Source organism: Palaemon carinicauda, chromosome 12 (genome assembly GCF_036898095.1).
Source record: "Palaemon carinicauda isolate YSFRI2023 chromosome 12, ASM3689809v2, whole genome shotgun sequence".
In the NCBI taxonomy this organism is placed as follows: Eukaryota; Metazoa; Arthropoda; class Malacostraca; order Decapoda; family Palaemonidae; genus Palaemon; species Palaemon carinicauda.
The window spans coordinates 12,767,873-12,788,332 of record NC_090736.1 but is presented as its reverse complement, the minus strand read 5'-3'; the positions used below and the strand labels follow the sequence as shown (position 1 = coordinate 12,788,332).

Here is a 20,460-nt window from a genome sequence, read left to right as displayed (position 1 = left end):
GACTAAGGATTCCCTCCTTTGACCTGTAAGGACACAATAAAGCTACCTAGAGAAATCGGAGAATATTGAGGTACACCAGATTCACACACTGAAAGGATAATGAAAAAGATATTCAAGAACATTGCTTCCTGAAATGTTGAAAAATTAGAAAAGTTGCCGTAACTCCAGGTTTATGTGACATTGCCAATCAGAGTCGGAGCAAACCCAGAAGGCCATGTACTGGTGCAAGTAACCCCCCCCCCCCTCTTTTTGATGCGTCCATGAAGAGCATAAATTCTGGAGAAGGAGAAGGAAGATCTACCCCTTTGAGGAGATTGGAGTCTTGCATCCACCAGCTCAAGTCTTTCTTCTGCTCTGAGACCATAAGGTCTTCAGCTACCACTGGTGACCAAATGCAGAGGCAACTGTTGGGGGAATAAGGACATCAAGTGTCCAAACAGGCACTGCCACCAGGGGGCTGGTAGCGAGCCTTGCACATGAAAATGTCGAGGAGCCACTTCCTGGAACCTTTTGATTCTGCTTTAAGATGGGATGTTTTTCCCAGTTGGGTGTTAATTTACATTCCTAGATATACCAGGTGCTGTTTGAGCTGCAGACACCCCTTCTCAAAGTTTATCATGGCTCCCAGATTGCAGTTAAACTTGAGAACCATGTGTTGGTGTAGAAGGTTCTCCATCGAGTCTGTCAGAATCAACCAGTCTTCCAGATAACAAAGTAGTCAATTGCTGTGGGCCCAGACCAATACTAGAGTGAACACCTATGTAAGCACTTGTGGTGCTGTTGACAGGCCTAATCATAGCACTTAAAACTGGTATATCCTGTAATGCAGTTGGATTCTTGGGTATTTTCATGACGCTGGATGGATTAGTATCTGGAAGAACAGTACATGTATTTCAAGCCCAGTGTGATCATGAAGTCTCCATCTTTAACTGAGTTTGAAGGACAGACTCGTTCAAGGTTGAGAGGTCCATGCCTGATCTCAAGCCTCCAGACGCCTTCTTTACAGGAACATATCGACTGAAGGAGCCTGGAGTTGACGACCTTCTGAAAAACGCCTTCTCTAACGTGGTCTGGACCATACTCCTAGAGAGGCAATATCCTCCGCTGATCCCTTCGCAAAAGACAATGATCTCATTAGACGACAAATCAGCGGGGGGGGATGTTGATGAATGGGACATTACCCGACCGAAGGATATTGTCCATGGTTCGGACCCTGGTACTGCCACCTCCATCTTAGGCATCCTCCCAGCAGTGAAACTGCGGGGGGAATGGTGCCCTAGAGAGGTACTGTCCTCATCTAGCAGCTCTCACCCCCCTTCCTCAAGACCCTCTGCTCTAAAAGGGATGCCTGAAAGTCCTGTGAGCTTAGCGCTGTACAGGAGGAACTTTTGGCACAACTGGTGCCGAAGTGGAGGGCCAGGATGTTACTGCCCCGAGGAGAAAGTCGACTCGTTTTCCTCCATTTTTACACAACAGCCTCGATGTCTTCAGCAGGAAATAAAGACAGGATGGAAGTAGGGGAGTTACGGAGCTGCAGGATCTTCCTCTAAGGTACTGTACTTGCCTCAGCAACTTAGACACGATGGCATCTCGCCTCCTTAAGATCAAGTTGGCCCACTGGTTGGTGGCATTATAGACAAATAATTCTATTGCCTTGGCTCCAGACAGGATGATGTTCTTAAAGATCTTTTGCTTTTCGGGGTCTCAGGGTCTGACAAGTCCTCCGTGTCAGCGATATAGCCAACTGTCCCTAACTGGTGGTCTACCCAAGAGGAGGCTTGAAGGGTTGCCTTCACCAACCTCTCCATGTTTGAAGCACAAACCGCTGAAAACACTGCTAGTTGTGCCTCTGGCTTCTTCGCTGACAAACTTTGAACCAAGGATGTCACTGCCAGGTCTAAAGGCAAGAAAAAGTTGTTTTCATGGATGTCTTAATACAATACATCTTTTGCCTCATGAAAGGGGGGGAGGGGGGGGATTGAAGCAGCCTGGAAGAGTTACCAGCTCTAAGTGAGTGTTTTCTTGCAGAGGTTTGCGAGTTTTGAACTCTGCTACTAATTTGGACCAAAGCTTTAATCTTGGCTTCTTGGGCCAAAGGAGCATGGCAGAGAAGGTCTAATGTCCGGTCTCTCCCCTCTGGAGTGGAGTACATGGGTTCCCCGAGTCCAGTGACTGTCCAGATGCAGGACAGTACTTGAAGGAAGATGGAGTCTGGCTCACATTGCTCAGTAACAGGAGGCTCAAGGCTAGCTGATGCTGGCAGTACATTACCAGAGTCCAAATCATAATCAAGGTCTTACATCCACCTCACTGCTGAGCCTGGAGTGGGTCAAAGTTGTCATCGGGTATCTCAGTAATAGAACGAGACCTTGCCTCCTGAGATGTAGAAGCCAACATTGCAACAAATGCCTGTTGAAGTCGCCTCTGTAGGACAGGAGTGATGTAGAGTCCTTTTGACTGCAAGACTTGCCTGTGAAGGAGGCTAAAATACTGTTTCCTTCCCTCTAAGGAGCTTCTTGGAGCTGAGAAGTCTCTATTTTTTTAGACTGTGAAGTCTGTGAGGGGTCCACAAAGGCAGCATTGAGTCCTGGGGACAGAACAGAACAGGCAGAGTAGTCATCTTGATCCCTACTAGTTCTTGGGTGGAGCTTATCTTCTGGAGGTGGAGTGGCCTTCTATGCCTCTGGTGAAACTTTGTCAGAAAGATCCCCAACATTTCCCACACGGGGTCAAGTTCCGAAAGCCTTGCCCTGAGAGCCTCTGTCTCAAGATGCTTCTGGTATCTGAAAACATGCATTGGAGGAGCCATCGGTACCGGTGCCCTAGGCAGGGCTGAAGGGCAGATGGAACACGAGGTGGCCATCGTACTCCAACGCCTGGGTTAGGAGGGAGGTCTAGGGTTCTCTGGAAACACTGATGTCGCCTATGGAATGGCGATCAGATCATCAAGATGAACTGATGAAGCCGGAGTCCTAACAGAAGCAGCTCAGGTGGCTAAGGCTGCTTTCACAATCTCCTGAATCCATGTGGAATCAAGCTTTTAAGGTGGTGCAGTAGACTGAGCATGTGCCAAAGAAATGTGCGCGTACGTTTCTGTGTGTGCACGGGCATGAATACGTTAAGTCAGAACTTGTAAGAGTTTGCGAACTCGCCAGAGGTTTGCATGTGGTAGACTCGCGAACATATAACTCATGTATGCCAACCTCAAAAGGCCAAACAGGCTCAGCAGGACACAAGCTAGGTGGTTGTGCTGGAAGAGCCGAAAAGGAAGCGAACAGCTCATCCCAACTCACCAGGAGAGTTCCTGCAGGAGCATTTGCTTTGGGCACACAGTGCAGACTGCATGCGAGCAAAGCTTGCCGAGATTCTATGTAAGTCTTTCTCCATCTCTTCTTTACAAGCAGGACTCAGGACTTACTTCTCTGTCCTGTAAGGACACAATAAAACTACCTAGAGAAATCAAAGCCTATTGAGGGACACCAGAAATTCCATGCTGAAAGGCTAATGAAAACGATATCCAAGAACATTGCTTCCTTTGACTTGTGCATCATCAGATGTGGTGATCCAACAACAGGATGGAAGAACCATTCAAGATTGAGGGCAAAAAGTCAAGAGATATCGGATCTACCCTAACTGTAAGGAAAATCATGTTAAGTGGTGCTAGTTTTGAAGGCAGGAGTCTGATATGATAGACAACCTTTGCTGCTCACTACATACAGCACTTTACCAGCTACTCAAGTTGGGTTGCGAACATGCTCCCTTACAAGACAAAAGGCATCTAGTCAAGATAGCGGTTGCAATAAAAGCCTAAAAGTAAAGGTAAGAAAGTCTAGCACTTCTCTCCTTCCCTCTTCTCCTTGGGGTGCAGCAGTCATTCCATTAAGCGCTGGACTGGATGCAAGGCGCAGGCAAGCTTCACGACTGAGTAACTGTTCGTTACAAAGAAGTTATGTTTGAAGTATCCTCCCAGACAACAGGGGAAATAATGTATGCAAGCTCATTTTTCACAATTACCATACATTCAAAACAATGTATCCTTTCAGATATAGGATCTTTTGCAACTGTATACCAGTCTCCAGGTACAAACATAGGTAACACCTTCTTAGGTAGTTAAGAGATTGGCAGGAGTCATCTATTTTGCTCTTACACAAGACCAAAGTGCATTGTCATTACCTGGGTTAGTAAACCAACCAGTTTGCTTATAGGGACTTCCTCCCTCCTAAGGATGAATCTCTTAAAAAATTATGGTTGCATTTGTGTTGGAATAAATAATTTTTTTAAGTAATTTGTAGTTTTCCTAATTTACAAACCTGAGTCCTTTTTAGTTAAACTGCCACCCTCACCATGCAAGTCTGCCCCCCACCTCTACAGCCATGCAAGTTCTATGTTAAGGTTACAAGTGAACGTAATTCTACCAGGTAATTGGGCAGGGCCTTGTTAAGTTTCAATGGCCGTTCAGCTTCGCTGAAGTCATGCTTCTATTAACCCTTTAAACCCCAGGCTATTTGGAAATTTCCAACCCTTAACCCCCAGGGGGTTATTTTTTTCTCAGCACATTTTGCAGTATATTTTTTTTAAATTGCTCTAGCAGCCTTAATTTTTGTCATAGAGAGGTCAGGTTGGTCTCATTCTCTTGGAAAATGCCTGAATTTTTTCAAAAAAAATTTATCAAAAATATGAAAAAAAAAAAATTTTATAGCATTTTCTTGCAAGGACGTACCGGTACGTCCATGGGGGTAAAGGGATGGCTTTTGTGAAACGTACCAGTACGTCCTTTGGGGGTAAAAAGGTTAAATGACTCGGGTTTGTATAGTTAGGGTAAATACAAATTAAAGTACTGTACTTTTATCAAATAAATTATTTTTGGAGCAATATTTTCTCCACTCATGAAAAATTTTCACTAAAGTGATGAACCTAAACAAAAAATTTAACACTATACTGACTTGTTTTCCACCGTCTCATAAATTGTACATTTTAGGGAAATGAGGAAAAAGTACACAAGAATGAGCACTGAAAATTTGGGATACTTAATCTTAAAAGTAAGGAAATAGAAGCATATTCTACTGTGTACTAATTTAACAAAATGAAATTTATACCATGGTTTTACCTTGCCTTGCTGTGCTTCTCCTAATATGGCTGGAGCAGATGCTAGAGGAAGGGCTTTAATCCCAATTAGTAACTGTAATGTATTTAGGCCCACAATTGCTACAGCTGTCCCAGTTAGGGCAAGCAGAATGAGTAATGCAAGAGGGTATGCTAAGGTGCGTTTTAAAACTCCAGCGCGTCGACGCTCTTCTGTTTGAAAAAATATTAAGACATTAGTAAATTGTTTGTATAGTAAATATCTTGCAAATTGAAAATGAACATTCATAAAAACTAGAAATTAAATTTACATATAAAAGTGATGCACTTACCTAGTTTTAATCTGGTCTTCTTAATAATATGGTATTGATGGAGAATACTTTCCCTTGTTGGAGCACTGGAAGTTGATCTGGTAATGACCCTCGCATGCGGATGCAAAGGCTGAGCTAGCTGTCTAGCTAAGGCATCTTCTTGTAATACAGCAGCCTGATACTCTTCTGCTAGATCTCTCAGGAATCCTGGCTTTACCATCAAACGCCCCATAGCAGTAAACAAATGGGCCAGCCCAACTGGAGTGCATACTGTGAAAATCAAAGCATACAGTGCTTGAAATACTCTATATAAGACATCAATAAATATTACAATATTTATTGATTTAAAATTAAAAATTGAAATATGAAAATCCCAGCTTAACTATATAGAGATCTCCAGCTGACTTATAAAAAATTCTATACATTTTACAAACAGTTCTCAATTTATTTTACAAAAAGCTCCTAAATAAACTTATATGTATCAGTAAATTGTATATTTCCTAATTATACAAACAGGAATATTTTTTCAGTGTAGTTGGAACTTGGCTGTTAAAATTTTAACGAGGTGTCGATAGTTACTAGTAGGTGGCGGGGAAGCCATATCCCTCACCAGCACACTGAGTAACCACTTTGAACTTTACCTAGGACCTGTGGGATGGCTGAAGCATGAAGTAAAACAATAGACTCAGGTTCATACAGTTATAAAAATACAAATGACCTTAAAAATTTGTGAATTGTTCCTAGACATATGTAAAGCCTTATCCTTTATTAGGAGACTTATCCTAAGTAGAAAGGATTAGCTGGCTGGTTTAACCCTTTACTATGAGGCATTGGATCCCTCACTATAGCTGCATACAAGATGTCACAATCAGATATACATGCACACTTATTCTACGACAACGTACCATGCTTATTTATTTTATAATAATTACAGATTATTTCTTTTCATTGTATTTCACTCTAAATAAATAAATCATGGCACTTTCACGTACAGTCATTTTCTTTGAAAGAATTTATTGTGAATTGATTATAGAAATATTTTCACAAATTTGTTGTTACATTATTTTACTCTAAATAATTTTAAGCATTGTGATTCTATATGTAAAACTGCTTCATATTCAAAGTGAAGTAATTATATATGTGATTGTGCATTACAGTGAACCCTCGTTTATCGCGGTAGATAGGTTCCAGACGCGGCCGCGATAGGTGAAAATCCGCGAAGTAGTAACACCATATTTACCTATTTATTTAACATGTATATTCAGACTTTTAAAACCTTCCCTTGTACGTAGTACTGTTAACAAACTACCCTTTAATGTACAGAACACTTAATGCATGTAATACAGTACCCTAAACTAAAACAGGCACAAATATTAAAGGCGACTTTATATCATGCGTTTCCTAAACACGCCAAAAAGCACGATAAAAAATGGCAACCAATGTTTTGTTTACGTTTATCTCTGATCCTAATGAAGAAACAAACGCATTTACACATATATGTATAGGTTAGTTTTTGCATCAATTATATTGATTATTCAGTACAGTATGTTGATTTGGTTATTACTAATGTTTTACTTAATTTTTCTTAGGACTCCCAAATGAAATTTTTTTCTTTATGACGCCGCCTGAAACGACGGCGTCATAAAGTACGCTCAGTAAACAAACTAAGGAATTTAACCCGCATGATGAAAGTGATAAATAATGATATTACAGTAAAAGCTTTTATAAAATATGTTATTACAAATATTATTTACCGTATCTATATAAAATCATACATACGTAGCAAAGCAGGAAAACAATCTACGAGAGAGAGAGAGAGAGAGAGAGAGAGAGAGAGAGAGAGAGAGAGAGAGAGAGAGAGAGAGAGAGTTGTTTTACATACGTAAATGTAAATTTTAAACAAAACAAAAATAGCCCCATTTCATATAAAATAGATTACAAATATTTTACTTTATCATATTACAGTAGTCTGTATAATACTGTAAAGTTCAGTACAGTATGTTGTTGTTAAAGTCGTGGCGATGAAATTCTCACGAAACAAAAACCCGCCATTTGATTACAACAGCTGATTCATTCTCTCTCTCTCTCTCTCTCTCTCTCTCTCTCTCTCTCTCTTTCTCTCTCTCTCTTCGTGTTATACAATACTTACATTTAGATGAAGAAACTAAAATTAGTTTTCTTAGTGTCAATTAAATACGAAATGAAATAATTAGGCCGAGTCTACATCCATTTCAATCATAGCCAAAAATAGGGCATCCGATTTCATCAGCAAACCACTATTTTTTGGGAAATATCATTTTATTCTAGAAAATTGCCACTCTTTAAATAGTTAATTGCACATTAAGAAAGCGTGTACTTTTGTTTTTAAATTTCGGGTGTGTTTTAAAAATCGAGTATTGTTGACTTTTTTTTTTTTTACATTTGGCTGTGATTAGATCAGCTGTCATCTAGCTGCCGCTCTTGAGTGTGTACGAATACACTAACAAAGTATCATTTATACCATTTCTTAACTTATTCAAACCGTCTACAGTATACAGTTGATATTACATAAGCACCAATGTGTTATAACCTATCAAATTTTTTTGTTTATTACATTTAAACCCCCCTCTATCTCTCTCTCTCTCTCTCTCTACCTATCTCTCTCTCTCTCTCTCTCTCTCTCTCTCTCTCTCTCTCTCTCTCTCTCTCTCTCTCTCTCTCTCTCTCTCTCTCTCTGTGGGCTACTTTTCACTACCTCCCATTCCTTACCTCTCTCTATCTCTCTAACAAATGATATCTTTGTTGCTCCTCAAAGTTTCATTTATATTGAAAATCAATCATGATTCAATTTTCCTTACTTTCTCCAATCTCGCACCATCGGTCACATCGCGGTATTTTCGATATTTCCGGAAAATCCGCAATATATGTATAGACATGGGTTATGAAAAAAATCCGCGAAGTGGTGAATCCGCGATGGTCGAACCACGAAGTAGCGAGGGTTCACTGTAATTCCACGATAGATAGCCAGTATGCAGAAGTGTAGAGAAGTGTTTGTTTCTTTTGACACAAGAAGTCTAGAATAATATTTTAATTATAAGGCTAACAATAAACAAAAACTGATCTACTGATGACATAACAGCTATTTCTAGCAGTAAAAGAGAAAGCGAGTACTTCCATTTTCGTGTTCTTAAAAGATTTATGCAAGGACTATTTTTTAATATTGGCCTATTCTATAAACATATCAAAGAGACATCATATAAATTAAGAGACATCATATAAATTAAGATCATGAAACTCATACTTAGATGTAGCATAAATTTACGTTCATTAGAGAAACAAGTTCATTCGTTCTTTGGTTGCCCCACCTTACGAGTGACACGGGCACCCGTTGAACTGTTAACATTTACAGGGTGATTCCGGTTTTTGGTATTTCAGGGGTTTGGAAGTAGGAAAAACACCGTTCACTTACATGTCAAATACTGTACTGTGTAAAAAGTCATATCTAAGAAATAAAAATAATATTTTTTAGAAATAATGGTTATGAACATGAGAAGGAAACCAGAAAAAATAAATCTTGTCATCGGTCATTGTGTCTACAGCTATCATTGTTACAAATGGAATGAATATTATCAATATTGAGGGAATTTCCAAAGATCTTTGAAATGCAACTAAATAATGGTAGAAATTGGAAATTTATAACAAAATAAAGGGAAGATTTATATGGATCGAGACATTTTCAGATAATTTGTTGGGACTAGATATTTTGTTATGGAATTGACATTTTCAGGTAATTACTTGTAGTATAGAGATAATTTGTTGGGATTTTGTGATGGAATTCAACTGAAACAGCAGCTCTCGGCAACTTTTGCATGGCTGATGTCATGTTTAGGTGGCAAAGGGAGAGAGCTACTTCTCGCTTTTGAGAATACTTCCTGTGCGATTTGATCATGTATGTCAAGAGAAATACATAATCACGAATAGATTAACCCCTTCGCTATGAGGCCGCAGATCCACTACTAAAGCTATATACGAGATTTGTCACCATCGGATATACAGTATAGCTCACTTACTCTATAATATGCTACATTTCCATATTTATTTGTTTTACTGCTCATTACAGAATAAATTTGTCAAAAGTTTACTTTATTCTTCATTGTATTTTACTTGAAACAACCAAAATGTTCCATTCATTATGAAGAGATTAGAGAATATTTTATTCAAAAAATTGTTTTATCTAATTACCTCTAAATAATGCCAAAGCATTCTGAGTAATAACTCCACGATAAATATCCGTTAAAAGATATTAAACTACTTGTTAGTAATAAAGGACTTTACGTTGTACAGAAATGCAAGGAAAATATCCATTTATTTCCTTTGACACAAGAAGTATATTCTATAATGTATAATTATAAGGCAAGGTAAAGCATTGTGAATCTGTAAAAAAAAAACCTTTTTATATTTATTGAAGTGACTATGTTATTCCATAATAATACCACAATAAATAGCCATTGTAAGATATAAAACTACTGGACAATGATAATTGACTTTACGTTATACAGAAATATAATGAAAATATCCATTTGTTTTTTGTTTTTTTGACACAAGAAGTATTCTGTAATATGACAAATTTGGAAATACAGTAATTTGCATTTTTCCTAACAATACAAACCTGGAGCTATTTATAGGGGATATAGTACTTTTGGCGTAGCTTGAAGACTAGCCACAAGACTTTTGGCAAGGGATAACTACCCCAACTGCTAGTTAGCAGGAGGGTTACTGGCTACCCCACTCACTCACACATAATAAAACATTTTTGGTCCACCAGCCACTAGTGTTAAATTAATACTTTTTCCACCCTTTCCACTATATTACTATATATAATATATTTGTAATAATTAGAAAATGTTACCAACATTTCCAAGAAAAATTGTCCAAGACCGAGACAGTATACCTTCCCATTTTGCTTTCTTGTACATCCAAAAGACTTAATTTGCTGAATTTATCACTACAAGGCCAAAACACAAACATCTTGATTCTTTCTGACAAAACTGATGTATTTACAAGGAAGCTGGAACATTGGGTTGTGTAAGTTGATAAGGGCAGTGTAGAAATGTTTCCTGAACTGGGGGAATTTATGAAGGAGAACGAACTAAGTGTATTGATAACATGATGTCAATGATCACGACTCGCCTCCGAGGTTTTGTGACCCACTTCAAGAAGTACTTCTCAAAAGAGACAACCCCACAACGATATAACTAGATACGACAACCATTCAATGTTACATTGGAGCACTCATCATGCTACGTGGAGGATGAACTCCTAGAGCTGTCCAGTGATTGGACCTTACAGACATTATTGTTTGGCTCAATCACACTGGATGAGTTCTGAATTTCAGTTGCAAAGTAATATTCAGGATTATTCAAAGCTGCACAGCATACTAATTCCTTTTGGATCAACTTATTTGTGTGAAAAGACATTTTGCCACTGACATATATTAAAAACAAATACACATCACGCCTCTGGGTTGTGGATGACCTCCGAGTTGCCATCTCTGTTATCAAACCAAGAATAGAGTTATTGTGCTAAAAAAAAAGCAGGCCCAAGTGTCTTACTAACTAGTGTTATTAATTGTACACTTAGGCCAGAGTAATTATTATTTTTCACTGTGGAAAGTGAATATTAACTAATCAATACTAGTGGAGCACCAATAGCAGGACTTAAATACTGACTGTTGTCATTAAACTTCCATGAATATTGTACTTTAATTTTTACATACATCACATCATAAATTATTTCACCAGAAATTCTTACAGTTCTTCCCCTGCAATTTCATTATCTTATTTTTATAGTTTTATAGTAACATTTCTGGATGTTTAACTGTGGCTTGCATATTCCAAAACCTTTATACTTATTGTATTTCAGTTATTGTAAAGACAAAGAGTAATAAATAATATCTATATTAGAATACAGTACTAGATGTTGTCGTCATAATCTGAGGAATACTGTGTGTTTCTTAAAAGCACTTAGGTGATGGCAGGGGTCACGCATCTCTACCAATATTGTTTGGAGAGGTTGGCAAAATAGGTTGAGAACCACTGGTCTAGACTAATGATGACGCTCCAATGGGGTAAGAGATCACAGTACACGGGAAAACACTAACAAAGAGAAGAAGGTTGGCGCACCCTCCTCTCACACTCAGCGGAAGCGGAAATGATGTCCAAGGAAACCCAACTTCCTCAGGGTTAAATAGACATCACTAGGCCACACTCACAAAGGAATAAACAGCAAACAAAAATGCTGTTGAACAGGCAGAACAATGATCGACAGGTTGCACGGTTAACTGTTGCCAGTTACAGTTATCAAAGAAAACACTGTAAGACCTCACTTTTTCCTTAACATCCCTCTCAAATGATGATCTGCCAACCAATTGAGTATATAGAATATAACAGTATAGATTAAAACAACCAGTTGGGATGGCGAACTGTGTGTACTATCAGGCAGCTAAAAATAAAGTATCTATTCAAGTGTGCTGGGCCTGGCAATGGGGCGGAGCTTCCACACCATCCACCAGTAACTACCGACACCTCGTCAAAATATTAATAGCCGAGTTCTAGAGATTAAAAGGATGAGAATTTGTAAACAAGAAGGAATAAAAAAGTTCTTAAATCTCATTTTTGAAAAAAGGGTATCAAACTTACACAGTAGCATTAAGACGCCAAGACAGGATATGAGAGAGTAAAGAAATGGCAGGTAGAAACTTCCCCAAACATCTGAAAAGAAAAGGGAGTTAGAATTATTCTTTAAATTCAACATTGCCATTAAGAAACTAACACACCACTAACTCTATTATGGTTAAGGATATAGGCATGGTAAAATTTAATCAGATAACACCTCTCAAGCAATTAAAAAGTTCTCATTAAGAAGTGAAACATAATCCTAGTAGTGAAATTTACCTTTATTTCTGCTTTGTTACCTTTAAGAACTAAAATTATTATAATATCTCTATTAAAAAAACATAGGTCATTTAGAACATTCTGATAATTTTGTTTAATAATGAGCCAGTATGATCCTTGGCATAAACATAAGATAATTTTGAAGAAAAAGGGAGGGAAAATAGGTCAAAAAATATAGATTCTATGACAATGGAGAGGGACTATATAACTAGCCAAAATACAGGAGAAATAAAGCATAAATTACTGGAATATTTAGGAAACGCCTTTTACATTTCAAAGTGACTGTAAATGCTTATGCATACTACATAATTTTACCATGCATCCTCCTGATTACTGATGGACCTGATCTTTTTATCTTGGGATCACGTATATAACTACTGTATGTTTTACAATCACTAAAACTAAGGTACTCATTGAAAATGTTTTACAATCACTGAAACTAAGGTAATTACCGTATTGAAAATATTTTACAACCATTGAAACTAAGGTACTCATTTATAATATAATCACTGAAATAATGTACTCGTTTGAAATGTTTTACAATTACGGATACTAATGTACTCTTTTAAAATTTTCTTCAATCACTGAAACTAAGGTACTAATTTAAAATGTTTTACAATCAGTGAAACTAAGGTACTCATTTAAAATATTTAACAATAATGTAAATTATGACAGATGTGTGAAATGTTTTAACAATTACTAAAATTAGGGCTCACATGTAAATGTTTCTATAATAACTGAAATTTGGGCAGTTCCTTAAAATGTTTACATAATTCAAATTAGGGCAGCAATGCAAAATGTGTTACAATCAGTGAAATTGAAGCAAACATGTACATTATTAGCAATCACTTAAATTATGACAATCATGTAAATTTTTTTATAATAATTGAAATTAAGGCAGTCATATTAAGTTTTACAATCAATGAAACTAAGGGAGTCGTAAAATATTCACAATCACTGAAGCTAATGCAGTCATGTGCTGTAATATGTTTTGCAATCAACAGAAATAAAGCAGTCATGTGAAATGTTTTAAAATTACTGAAAGTAAAGTCATATAAAATGTTAATTACTAAAATTATGAGTTGTGCAAAATGTTTTACAATCCTTGATGATAGGGCAGTCATATAAAATATAAAATCCTTGAAATGAGGAGAGCCTTGTAAAATGTAAAATCACTGAAATTAGGGCAGTCGTGTAAAATGTAAATCAATGAAATTATGAGTCTAGTAAAATGTAAAATAATTGAAACTGGGTGTTCGTGTAAAATGTTTCAGTCACTGAAATTTGGGAGTCGTATAAAAAAAAAAAATGTAATTTTTGAAGTTACGGTTGTTTCATAACCGTTAATATTAGGGCCATCGTGAAAATGTTTTAAAATAATTGAAATTATAGCAGTTATGTAAAATGTTTCACAGTCAATATTGGTAATGCATATTATATACAAACAGGAATTTAATTATGAGTATTGAGTATGTTAAACCAACTATCTACCCGGAACTAAGTACAATGCAATAGTAGAGGTCTGTAGACTTTTTATCACTGAGGGAGTCAAGATTAGTCTTGTAGAAGACTTATTGCAGATTGGTATAGCAAGAAATCTTCAAGGATGCACAAGGAAATGTCTTGATTACAGGTCCTATGGCAATTTTACCTAAATACTTTTGGTTTTATTGTAAATGTCAGGAAAACCTAATTATGAACAACTGAAATATCACTATAAGCATAGCAACAACAAAGGAGCTATTTTAGATAACTCAGACAATATATCCCAGAAATGTCCAATGACTGAAAATTTAATTTTACCACCAGAAAAACAATTACTAAACACCACAAGCAGCCAGATTTAGATCAAAGATGACAGTGACATAACAGGAAGTTTATCAAATAAGTTTGGCACCTCTTAACATTTTACTCTAGAAAGATGCAGTACTACTGCACTAATAAATCGAAGGAAGATGTTAAATGAAATTTAGGGAAAAAAGGCTTAGTCTGGGGCCGGGGAGGGCATTCAACATTGATTGAAAATTATGATATTTATAAAAGAAAAATCCCACAAGACATGCACATACTCTTGCATGAAAAACTTGCACATACTCTTGCATAATAAATCTATAGCCTATGTATCACTCCCAAACATTCGAATATTTTGAAAATTAAAAAGACACTTATGTTTTTTGAAGACACATTTCTTTTAATTATTCCATAAGGAGTTAAATCATCATCCCAAAATTTCAAGAGATTCCGGAGATGACAAACTGTTTTCATGATTTTTTTTCTTATGACAATACCATAGTTACGTGAATTTAATATTAATCCACCATTAAGTGGTATGCCATAAGAACCAGTACCATAAGTTTTCAACTCCTTCGAGCTACAGTAGATTTGATGCCTTTTTATCAAACTGAATACAGTAAAAATGACAGTTTTAACATCTCTAGTAGTGATGCTATAGTACAGAACACATATGTAAAAAATATTTAAGCTAACAGAAAACTGGAGCTTTTATTACAGTAACTTTTTTCCTGAATGAGTAGGTGGGGGATTGTCTTTTTTAATGAAAACTTCAACAATTTGTTCTTGTTTTAACTTTTAATGATATGCGAGTTGTGAAGGACACAACTAAAGAGCTAACGTAAATTAATTTCCTTATTGGAGTAATATAGGTTTTAATGTGTGCATGTACTTTTTTATGTTTGCTTTCCATTCATTTTATATTTCTAACATGATTTCATTAAATTTGTGATGGCGCTAAATCACCTCACAGGTTATTGTGCCTGGCCTTAAACTTTTGTTTATAACTTGAGTGCAAAAAGAACCTTCCTTTTTACCTTCCTTTTTACCTTGCTTACCACAACAACAAACATCTTAATCGCCCGTTTTCATAAAATTAATGGGAAAAAAACCAATTCTGTATTTTACGTAAGTATGCAAATATAAAAATAAATCACAATCATATATACATACATACACATGTGTACTATATATATATATATATATATATATATATATATATATATATATATATATATATATATATATATATATATATATATATATATATATATATGGATGAAATGGAAAACAAGTAAAGAAGGCATTGTAATCAGCACAAGAGAGGTGGAAGTGTTCCTAATCAAGATCAAGGAAAACTATCAGAAAATACTAAATACCTAATAAAGTAAAGATTGGAAATGAGGGTATAATGCTAGAGATATGAAATAGAATTAGCAGAACTATCCAAAACAATAAATAAACCAAAAGCCCAAGACATTTGTAAACACAATCAGACCAAAATTGAGGAAACACTAAAGAAAAAGAAGCATCAAACGGATGAAAATAAGACTTGGAACAGGGCATCAACAGATGTTTACTTAAAAGGATGAAAATGGAAATATCCTCAATAGAGATGGAGTGATAAAAATTGCAAAGGATTTCTAAACAATGCTATACAATAGTGATATATGAAATAACTTCACCAATGGAAATAATGAAACATCTAAGCCGATACCAAACGTAACGAAAGCATTAAAAGTCATGAAAAGAGGCAAAGCAGCAAATGGCCTAACAATTGATCTAATAATAGGTGGAGGAGATTTCATAGTAGCAAAACTGGCAGAACTCTACACCAAATGTCTGCAAAATGTTCTATAGCCACAGCTTGGAAAAACTTATCATTAAACGAATTCGCAAAAAGGGAGAGACAAAAGAACTGAAAAATTACTGCCCAATAGGTTTATTCTGCGTAATATATACAATATTTACAAAGATATTAGGCTAAAAGAGAGCAGACAGGCTTTAGAAGTGGATATTCAACAATTGTATCCATGTAATTAAAAAGCTAATGAAAAAAATCAACAGAATATGCCATATCACCTTGTATGGTATTCATAGACTGTGAGAAAGTTTTTAAGTCTGCCAAAACATTAGCAGTAATGAAAGCCCTTCAAAAAACAAGGTATAGATGAATCTTTTGTTGGAACACTTGAAGATATCTATACAGGTAATATAGCAATCCTAAAATTACATATAGGGGTTAGACAGGGAGACACAATCTCTTCTAAATTATTCACAGCATGCCTAGATGAAGTTTTTAAAAATTTAGATTGGGAGAATGTAGTTATTAATATTAATGAGGAATACCTTAACAACTTAAGATATGCAGATGATATACTGTAGTTGTGTCTGGTGAATCAAAGGAGGACTTAAAAAGCCGATAAAAATTTACAAAAGAAAAAGCATAAATGTCGGACTAAAAATTAATCAGTAAAACTAAAATAATGTTCAATGAAAATGAAGAGAAAACAAACAAGAGTTATAGAAGAGCCTAGAGAAATTATTAATAAATATACGTACTTACGCCAGACAGTGTTTCCCCAGGACACGGGACCGAAATAAAAAGAAGATAAGGATGGGATGGAGAGCACTTGGTCAACAAAATTGGATTATGAAATGTAAAATGCCACTTTCCCTAAAAGGAAAAGTATTTAATCAGATAGATGGTCTTACCAGTATTAACTTATACATCAGGAACTCGAAACCTTACTTCAACCTTAGAAAGTAAGCTAGTTAACAACTCAAAGAGCTAAGGAAAGAATAATGACGTGAATAACACTAAGAGACAGAAAAAGAGCAACATGGATACGAAAGCAAACTTAAGTAGAGGATATTCTTACATCTTGAAAGAAAAAGAAGTGGACATGGGGAGAACATATAATGAGAATGGCAGACAATAGATGGTCATTAAGAACAGAATGGGCCCTTAGCGATTGTAAAAGAAGCAGAGGAAGGAAAAGAAGACGATGGATCAACGAACTCAGGAAGTCTGTGGGTGTGAACTGGCACAAAAAGACCATAAACAGACGCAAGTGGAAGGGTATGTATGCGGCATTTGTTCTGTTGTGGACTAGTATTGGCTGATGATGATATATATATATATATATATATATATATATATATATATATATATATATATATATATATATATATATATATATATATATATATATATATAAAGGTGTGTGCACATGGCTATTTAAAGAAGAAGAGAATCCCAATGTTTGGGTGTTCATCTTTATAATAGAACTCAAAACTTTCAATTGAATGTATGTGATTTCTATAAACATTACGATATTCAGGTTGTGAATCTTCTTAATTGCAGTACCTGACTGTTGAAGCACTAAGTAGTTCCATAAGTTATATATATATATATATATATATATATATATATATATATATATATATATATATATATATATATATATATATATATATATATAAAATTACTTTATGAGTGAGAATACCTTAACGTGGTGAAAGGATATATAAATTGTCATGCTTAGCAAAACTGTATTAGTCAGGGAACCCACACTGGGTTGGTTTACTGTGAGCAATCAGACAAGTTTCCCACCATCACCAATTTACAACGTGACGATGAAAACTGGCCAAACCCCGACATGAATCTCTTTTAGACAATTTACAAACACTGAACAGTCAGTTGGTAGCACTCACTAGTAATTCCATATTATCTCGCCTGTAACCCCATAAAATTCTGATGTATTAATATTATTTTTGTTCCTCTGTCCTCTACAATGACTTTCACAACTATTTTTTTTTCTTTTAAATACAGCACATTTCACCCTTGCTTAGTTCGGTTCTGCCTCTCATCTAACATTTACCTACATTAAAGCAGTTTCTAAATGCTCGTTTTACCAAACTAGGACTGCATTCACTTCATGTAATTTATGCAGGAATCCATTTATTCACAACTGATAAGGAGTGTCCTTATCATTTCCTCATAATTTCGTCTTTACTACAACTGAGTCATTTATGTCTACCCTTACATGCCTAAATAATCTTTCTCATTTTTTTTTTCAATTTCTTCTCTAAATCACTTATCATCCACTCTATCATTGAAAAAAAAATTGTTTCCCCCCCCCCTTTGTCCATAGCCTTCGTTTATGGTAACCTTAACTTCCGTCTCATCAACCAACTCTCTCTCTCTCTCTCTCTCTCTCTCTCTCTCTCTCTCTCTCTCTCTCTCTCTCTCTCTCTCTCTCTCTCTCTCTCTCTCAATAATAATAATAATAAGCCCCCCAAATATACCAAATCCCTCCAACTCTATAAAATAAATGTCAAATTCAACATTTTCCCCCTATGTTAATCATAATTATATTGATGTATACATCAATATAATCCTCGGTGATATCACATATATTTCCATTCATTCTTTTTCTGACCATTACATCCACCAAAGTTATCTTTCTTTTAATTTCTACAAGTGCGTTATTTAACAATGATTTCTCTGAATTTTCCTCTCAAAATTATACTTTAAAATATTTTCAACAAGAGATAATCATAAGTTTTCCATGAGGTTTCTTCCTTTACATTATCTTTTGTTTTGGATAGTTTAGGTTATAATAACAATTAAGTAAAAATCATCATTCAACATCATACCACGGTTACCAAGCACAGATTCATGCGCTACCAAAATATTTTCACATTTTCTTTTCAATTTCTGGACACAATCACTTACAATTTTCTCATCACCTTGAACTAAAACTCGTATTTTCCACCAGTACTAACAAACTTAACGATAATGAAACGCTCACCCACTGGCCGTTATTATCACTCTTCACTTTCCATAATCTTTCACTGTCAAAGTGCCAAAATATTTTTTCCCTCTCCCTAAACTTACGATCATATACTTATTCTCTTCTGCGCCAGTCCTTAAAATAATTTCATTTTCTTCCATATTCCAGCTAAAATATCTACAAATGGTTGTTTTTATTCACACCATCTCATGAAATGACCTAAAAAGTAGGCCTACCTGGAACAAAAAAATTATGTTACGTATGCAACAAAAGAATAAACAAAAGTAAATTTATAAAATTGTAGTTGGTTTAAAGGTTGGAAAGCAACTTTATGAATGGTAGAAGCAAGGGACAGTGACATTGCCCTATAAAACAAGGACAATACCCTAGAGACTGACCATATGATCAGCGACCAAGCCCCCTCTCCATCCAAGCTAGGACCAAAGAGCGACGGCCAATGGCTGCTGATGACTCAGCAGATAGATTTATGGCTTATAGGCTCCCCTAAACCCCCAAAATTAGCTCACGAGAATGGTAAGTTTGCAGACACTAATGGAACTAACGAGTCTGACACCCGAACCCCGTCTTGAAAACACCAGGCAGAGACGTTACCAATCAGACCACAACCTCGGGTGAGATAAAACACAATTCAACTAAAGGGAAACCGCAATAAAAACGAATCTAGATTTTCATGGAAACGTAAACTGCAAAGTCATCATTAGTGAACATCGTTGCGCATGGTTGTTAACTGTCTCCGTCTATAGAGGTTTAGAGGACGGAATCAACACCCAACACCCGAAACTTAAGTCCTTCGTGGGGAACAACGGGGTTAACGACTCCCTTCCGAGCCAGTTGCCTCTGGATTTTCGTTACTAGTACTTCAACTACTACCATTCGTCGATTAACAGCATTATTTTTGGGCAATTTAAATTACTGTACAAGTTGATAAATGTTATACAAGAAGTGAAATCGAGAGTACATTGCAGTGATATACTACATACATCTCGTTAAGTGCAGTGAAATTCCAGAAACAAAGAAATGTTAAGGGTAAGTCACAACCATTCATTTGTATAAGACAAGAGTAAAAATGGAAATATAATATTGCAATTTGTATGGGAGGTACGATATATTAAGTACAGCCATTTTCGACAAAAAAAAAATATTTAATTAATAAAAACCTATTCTTACCTGTGTTCGTGTTTCTGCTTTCTTAAATGCTTAATACATTTCCTTTTTCAGTCTGGGATTCTAGTGTTTTATTTGCGGTAAATCTCAAGTGTGTGTGTGTGTGTATATATATATATATATATATATATATATATATATATATATATATATATATATATATATATATATATATATATATATATATATATAAGAGAGAGAGAGAGAGAGAGAGAGAGAGAGAGAGAGAGAGAGAGAGAGAGAGAGAGAGAGAGATTTTCACGGTATCAATTATTACAGCTGAAATTCTGATACAGAGTTATCTCATGCACATTCACTCGATTTTCACCATGTAAACAACAACACACATATATAAGTCAC

The 20,460-nt window shown here is 35.8% G+C and overlaps 1 protein-coding gene across 1 annotated transcript in view; it reads right to left on the bottom strand.

Moving 5' to 3' along the window:
* LOC137650483 (protein LMBR1L-like) overlaps window positions 1-20,460 on the bottom strand; it is a 99,979-nt gene that overhangs the window by 12,093 nt on the left and 67,426 nt on the right. The window contains exons 7-9 of the mRNA XM_068383709.1: window positions 12,071-12,142; window positions 5,415-5,663; window positions 5,108-5,295 (exon numbers count right to left, since the gene is read on the bottom strand). Coding sequence (XP_068239810.1) covers window positions 5,108-5,295; window positions 5,415-5,663; window positions 12,071-12,142 — 509 coding nt within the window. The remainder of the gene's footprint in view (window positions 1-5,107; window positions 5,296-5,414; window positions 5,664-12,070; window positions 12,143-20,460) is intronic.